The following is a 7349-nucleotide window of genomic DNA, read 5'->3' as shown; positions in this document are numbered from 1 at the left end:
GCCATTATTGTTCTAATAATTTATACTCCTGAAGGTCGCATGTGATTGCATTGTGCATCAATGTGCCATTCAAGCCTTGCTGGTGTGTTGCTTGTAGTGTGTATTTATTTGTAGGATTGGATTCCACCACCGTAGATTAGATTTGTTTTTAGATTCTTTTGACCAAATTGGTAAGTTAGAATAGTTATAGAGATATAGGTTGGGCACATTTTTTTGGCCATTGGCAAAATGTTTTAGATTTTTTGTGACATGCTGAGTAGCATTTACTAATTGCATGTCCTTATGATGAATATGTTGGGTTTTAAGATCGGTTGACAGGAGATTAATGTATTTCTCAACATGTCATCATAATGTCTTTACAATGTACATTCTAGGCTATACTCTTTGCTATTACAATGCAAAAAAGGTAATAACAACTTGAACAACGACAATCAAGATGTTAAATTTATTATATGATACAATTTATCATTGTGTAGTACTATTATTTTACAAAAATATAGAACACTTAAAATTAGATTTCTAGTATTGATATATTAGTTATTGATTTATTTATTGTAGTAACTTATATTAGTATTTATATGGAGATTTAGAGATATTATTTTGTTTATAATAGCAAAGGTTGATAATTTAGATAATCAAAATTTTACTTATATTATTTTTGTTATTAGTGATGTACATATGTGGGTAATTTGGATACAATCTCTTTGCATAGCTGACAAAAATTACCTCTATTTGTATATAATAAAGTAGCTCGAAAGTACACATGTATCTTGTTTGTTGGCTATCAGAATTTTTATTAATAGATTAACTAACCATAACGTGATGGGTACTCCAGATATTTTTTTATTAATATATTACCAAGTGAATGTGATCAATAAGACTCATTTGATATTTTATATTAACTATAATTATGATATATATTTAATTGTTTCATTTACTTATATTTTGTTAAGAACACGGTAGAGCAGATATCGTATTTCAATAATTCAATACCATGTAATGGGGCCAATCCAGATGGTCTACAAACAACTAAATTCTTCTCCTTTTAAAAAATGATTTTTATCTGTAATCTATAATAGTGCAATTGGGTGATTTTCTAGAAACAAAATAGATCTTGTGGTTATGGATGGCCGGAGTCTTTGATTTGATGGTTTGATCTTTTTGATTAATATGAGAATTTTTAGTATTTATTTTTATTTCTAGCGCATCTAGTGAAAAATAATGTTGAATTAGTAAGGTACAACACCCGGTTGCAACCAGCTTCGCTACAGCCTATCTACAATCCCTACATGCAGATAAATACACAGTACACAGATACGACGGGGTAATTTTCATCATGGATGAAAAAACGTTTGCCCAGTGTGCTAGTGGCAGTTACCACCCGTGCCCGGTGCCTGCCCACCCGCCCGGCCGGCCTCTTTATATACCGCAGCCCCTCGCCCTCGCCCTCGCCCTCGCCAGCTCGCCACACGCCCGCTCTATCTTCTTCTCCAAACCCCCACAGATCAGTCCCGCCGCCACCACCACTCCACCAGCAACCACCCCAACCCAACGCAATCCCTGTGTGTGGGAGCGCGTGCGCGTGCTCGTCAGCGGCAGCCATGGACAAGGGCTTGGCGCTGGCGTCCTCCGATGCCGCCGCCGTGGACCATCACCCGGCCGGGGCCATCACCGCGATCGGCGGCACGGGGACCTCCTCCTCGACCTTGTCGTCGTTCGCGAGCTGGCGCGCGTACGGCCGCGCGCTAGCGCAGACCCCACGCCGCCTGTCGCGCCGCGCGTTCGCCGCGACGGCGCCGCGGGAGGAGATGAGCCGGGTGCGCGCGCGGTCGGGCGCCGACATGGCGCGCGCGCTGCGGTGGTGGGACCTCGTCGGGCTGGGCCTCGGCGGCATGGTGGGGGCCGGCGTGTTCGTCACCACGGGCCGCGCCGCCAGGCTCTACGCGGGTCCCGGCGTCGTGGTCTCCTACGCCATGGCGGGGCTCTGCGCGCTGCTCTCCGCCTTCTGCTACACCGAGTTCGCCGTAGACATGCCCGTCGCCGGCGGCGCCTTCAGCTACCTCCGCGTCACCTTCGGTGAGTCGTCGTGGTCGTGGCCGCCCCGGCCGTCGCTTGGTTTCCGCTCCGTTTCCCGTTCCTGCGGTTCGCCGCATTGCGGTGCCGCTAGCTGCTTCTGAGCTGTTTCTCTTTTGATGAGGAGGAAATGCTTCTGAGCTGTGATGAGTGATGACATGCCACACACGTCGATGCCATTTTTTTTTTGTTTCTTTTTCATTTTTTTTTTCGTGAAACGCCTTTTTCTTGATATAATAAACTCATGGCGTATATATCTTCAGCCTGTTCGTTTGGCTGTGGCTTGTCGTAAACGATCGTAAATTTTCAGCTGAAATAGTATTTTTCTCTCACATAAACCAGCCAGCAGTACTTTTTCACGAACCAGCAACGATACGAACGAGCCAACCGAACACGCTTCTTGTTGCATGTGTACTTTCTAGTAGTAAGTAGTATACATCTTTCCCCTTCCGGTTTATCCAATTGCTGCTCTTTATGCCCGCTGCTCAAGCTGGACCCATGTTTGTTCGTATTTCGCATGCCAAATTTGTTTTGGATACAAACTGCAAATCGCTATTTGACCGTGTTTTATCACAAAAAAAAACGGTATTTCTATCTGCCTCTACAAACGTGAGCTCCGAATTCAAGTGTCAAATTTCCTTTCATGGATTTTGGATTCCTTGACTCCTTATATACTTTTCTTATAAAAAAAGTCAGATTTGTTTTCCCTTTTGTCACCGAGCAGAGATATTTGCCTTTCACTTTGTCGGCAGTTAATTCTTTTTTTTTTTTTTTTTTTGCTCTCAACAATTTTTTTTTTTCGAAATCATGCATAGCACGTGCTTCGTTAAGGGGAGATAGATGTTTTAGTATATCTCGACCCAACGACGGCGAGGTGCCACGTTTTGTACAAGGAACACACAACACAACGGTGCTGCCACTACTTTGTACTAACTAAGTAAACTTCCTTTTGCAACAAGCAGATATATAGCGAGGTTAAACCCCTATGGCGTGAACAGCGGTGCAAACGAACGGAATCCCGCGCTAACCCACTCGGCAAAACGAAACCATTGTAATAATGCACTTCCAAATCAACTCAAACATAATAAAAGTTCAGAGAAACACGACCCAATAAAATCCGCACGAGAGGAGGCCGGGTTTGTCAATTGGTTGCTATTTATACCTGCCACGAACGGTTTAAAAAAAGGGCTTGGACGACGGCGACGTCCAACAGAATTTATCACGGGCCCAAACCCATACGGCTTTGCCCTTTTCGCCCACATCCGCATGACACGGAGACCGACCCAAGCGAGGCCTGTGTTGAAGGACAAAGGTCACGGTCATTTTCGCAGGCTCGCACGCCACCGTTTCCTCCGTCAGTAAACCACCCTGCATTCGCATGGTCGTCCTCCGTCAGTCAGCTGTCCGTACTTTTATTCCGGTGACCTCGCACTGACTGACAGCGGCTGCTGCCGGGGAGCTGGCGGCGTTCCTGACGGGCGCGAACCTGATCATGGAGTACGTCTTCTCCAACGCCGCCGTGGCGCGCAGCTTCACGGCCTACCTCGGCACGGCGGTCGGCGTCGACGCGCCCAGCCAGTGGCGGATCACCGTGCGCGGCCTGCCCGACGGGTTCAACCAGGTGGACCTCGTCGCCGTCGGCGTCATCCTCCTCATCTCCGTCTGCATCTGCTACAGGTACGTGTAGGTAGTCAGCCTTCCGAATCTCTCGTCTCGTGATGTCAGGCTCGCTCGTGTGTCACCGTAGCACTCAGGTTTCTCTTTCCTTTTTTTCCCCCCTGTTCTGTTTTATGAAAAGGATTTTATCGTGGATGCAAAAAAGGATATTTGTTATTGCTTCCAAGTGTCACTCCTGTTGCCTGCCTCTTCGTGTGTCACTCTCCATTGGCGGCTGCCTGTGCTGTCTGCGTTAGTGGGCAGTGGCACGATGAGAAGGAAAGGAACACCTGGTTTCTGTGCACTCGATCTCGAAAGCAAGCAAGTGCACGACACTCGTGTCCTGTCCTCCTCATTTTGCTTGCAGTACTTCATGGTTCTTCTCCGGAAATATTCCCAAGGTTCAGACAAAGCAGGGTCGAGATTTTGTTCCCGTGGCAAGGAATATTGTCGGCCGGTCTCTGTTTTTTTAGTGGACTGTACTCCCTTTTTGGTTACGTGATCGAATGTTTTTATTGCGGCAAATGCTGGTGAACTTTGTCGAAAGATGAGGATCAAATCAAAAGCTACTCGACTGATGTCTGAATTCTCGTACCTTTCTTTACACCTCAGATCGTTCAAGAACCACACAAGCCCTTGTCTAGCACTCAACACAGGTGGCGTCTGAATGACAGAGAGACTGTGTTGTCTAAAACAGTAAATTTTGATACAAAACATAACCCTGTTCTGACAAGTTTGCCTGTTTTCCTGCTTTTCTGCCATCAATGGCGGGGGACAGCACCAAGGAGAGCTCTGTGGTGAACATGGTGCTGACGGCGGTGCACGTGGCGTTCATCCTGTTCATCATCGGCATGGGGTTCGCGCACGGCGACGCGCGCAACCTGACGCGCCCGGCCGACCCGTCCCGCAGCCCCGGCGGGGTGTTCCCGCACGGCGCCGTGGGGGTGTTCAACGGCGCCGCCATGGTGTACCTGAGCTACATCGGCTACGACGCCGTGTCCACCATGGCCGAGGAGGTGCAGCGGCCCGCGCGCGACATCCCCGTCGGCGTCTCGGGCTCCGTCGTCCTCGCCACCGTGCTCTACTGCCTCATGGCCGCATCCATGTCCATGCTCCTCCCCTACGACGCGGTAGGTGCTCTCCCTCTGCTCTGACGCTTTTTTTTTTTTTTTTTTTTTTTGCCTGTCCGCCTGGCCCGCGTGTCATTGGCATGGCCTGTCTTGTTCTGCTCACTCCTGGCTCAGTCTATGCAACTTTGAAGATGCCAAAATTCTGCCTAGTTCAAGATTCCATTCTAAACATAACAACCATTTGGATATGCTCTGTAAAGGCCAATTGGGTGGCTATAGTTGCACACGACACGATTGATGCTGCCAGTCAGTACAGGGACCTTGGATGGAGGCCTTCCGATCCATGTCCTTCTTGTTTGTTGTGGAAAATAGCCTATAATTAGAGCTCATCTGCTATTTCAGGGGAATATATGGTCAATTGGGCTAGTTGAGTAGAGGAGTTGGTGCATCTGCTATTCTGCTGCATCTGATTCTTGGCACCGGCTTCTGTTTGTTCCCTGTCGTCTCCCTCGGCTTTTTTTCTGGGATGTTGGTGGGTGATTTGGGATGAATCTGCCGTCCCAATTTCTCCTGGACCGACGGCCTCGAATCGAATCCACTTTCTGTAAATATTTAACAACACAACAGAAGAAAAAACACTGAGATTTTTCACTACCTTTTTCAATCGTGTGGTTGTCTTCCACAGTCCACAGCAAGTACTACCTGCGATTCCACGAATAACAGTGACAGCAAGTAGGAGTAATTCTCAGTCAAGCAGTTCTTCAGTTTCACTTTCACCACCTGGTCTGGTTGTCTGAAAGTTTCTCTTTTTTCGTTTGCTGATCATGTGCAGATTGACCCGGAGGCGCCGTTCTCGGGGGCGTTCAAGGGGCGGGAGCGATGCGCGTGGGTGTCCAACGTCGTCGGCGCCGGCGCCAGCCTCGGCATCCTCACCTCGCTCATGGTGGCCATGCTGGGGCAGGCGCGGTACCTGTGCGTCATCGGCCGCTCCGGCGTCATGCCGGCGTGGCTCGCCCGGGTCAACCCGCGCACCGCCACCCCCGTCAACGCATCCGCCTTCCTCGGTGCGTATGCGGTTCCGTCCGTTCCAGCTCTTCAATTGGACATTCTGACGCCGGCGGGCGGGCGGGCGGCGGCTGACTTTCTTGCATCGCATCGCACGCAGGCGTCTTCACGGCGGCGCTGGCGCTGTTCACCGAGCTGGACATCCTGCTCAACCTCGTCTGCATCGGCACGCTCTTCGTCTTCTACATGGTGGCCAACGCCGTCGTGTACCGCCGCTACGTCGGCTCCGTCTCCGAGCCCGCCGCCCGCGGCAGCTGCGGCGCAAGATGGCCGACGCTCGCGTTCCTCCTGGTCTTCTCCCTGGCCGCGCTCGCCTTCACGCTGGCGTGGAAGCTGGCGCCGCCCGAGCCGCGGGGCGTGCGTGCGGGGCTCCTGGCGGCGTGCGCAGCGCTGGCGGTGGCCGCGGTCGCCGCGTTCCAGGCGCTGGTGCCGCAGGCGCGGACGCCCGAGCTGTGGGGCGTCCCCGGGATGCCCTGGGTGCCCGCCGCGTCCGTCTTCCTCAACGTCTTCCTGCTGGGGTCGCTCGACCGCCCCTCCTACGTCCGCTTCGCAATCTTCTCGGCCTCCGCGCTGCTCGTGTACGCGCTCTACAGCGTGCACGCCAGCTACGACGCCGAGGAGAGCGGGCGGCTCGACGTCGACGGCGGCAAGGTGCAGGACGAAGCGTGCACGGTGTAGTAGTGCCCTAGTAGGGGTGTATGGATGACGTCATAGAGAGAACTAATCCCGGTGTGGCTCACTTGTTATTTTTGACACGTTATTAATGCTGACGAGAGCACAGAAAAGAATCTAACAAGGGTGGGTGATATATGATCATATATACAACCCGAAGGAAATGGACAAGAACAAAGGCTGAGATATGTATTCTAACTTTGCAAAAATGAAAAATGAATATGCTAAGGAAGGATAGATGCATATAATCCTATGGACTTCCTTCGAAAATGTTGTGATGCTGTGGGAAATTCAAAACAGGATCGATCGATTGACTGTGGGCACAACCTCGTAAAAAACAGTCATGCCCTTAAGTTAGTTGATGATGTTGCTGAGAGAAAACAACGAATCTCTTGTTTGCTACTTCCTCCGTTCCAAATAAGTTGCTTTAGCTTTTCTAGATACATAGTAGTTTTTTTTTTGTCATACATCTAAATATATGCATGTCTAAATTTATAGAAAAGTCTATATATCTAAAAAAAAAGCTAAATAATTTATAATTTGGATTTGAGGGAGTACAATGTCATAAAGACACCGATTCATGTTATGTGGGCTCTATCATGTAATATACCTTAAGAGCATCTCCAGCAGTACTACTTAAATGTCTGTTTAGGTAACCATCTATTTTTGTACTACCTATATTTTGCCTCCAACTCAAACATGGTTCCTAAATTTATTTTAGCAGTCTATGACATGGGGGATCCACGTTTCCTCCTCTTCCTTGTCGCCATCAACGAACTCGGCCATCGGGAGCGGAGTTGCCGGCGGGGGCAT

The 7349-nt window shown here is 49.4% G+C and overlaps 1 protein-coding gene across 1 annotated transcript; it reads left to right on the top strand.

The window, feature by feature from the left end:
- Positions 1 to 1486: 1486 nt before the first annotated feature.
- Positions 1487 to 6802, top strand: LOC136508565 (cationic amino acid transporter 6, chloroplastic-like). The gene is made up of 5 exons (XM_066503271.1): positions 1487 to 2076; positions 3516 to 3750; positions 4508 to 4859; positions 5632 to 5863; positions 5965 to 6802. Exons 1-5 carry the CDS (start codon positions 1602 to 1604, stop codon positions 6540 to 6542), a joined length of 1872 nt encoding a protein of 623 aa, XP_066359368.1. The 5' UTR covers positions 1487 to 1601; the 3' UTR covers positions 6543 to 6802.
- The last annotated feature ends 547 nt before the right edge of the window (positions 6803 to 7349 follow it).

Source organism: Miscanthus floridulus, chromosome 15 (assembly GCF_019320115.1).
Source record: "Miscanthus floridulus cultivar M001 chromosome 15, ASM1932011v1, whole genome shotgun sequence".
Lineage (NCBI taxonomy): Eukaryota > Viridiplantae > Streptophyta > Magnoliopsida > Poales > Poaceae > Miscanthus > Miscanthus floridulus.
Note: the sequence above shows the minus strand (reverse complement) of the source record. Positions and strands in the feature narration are given on the sequence as shown.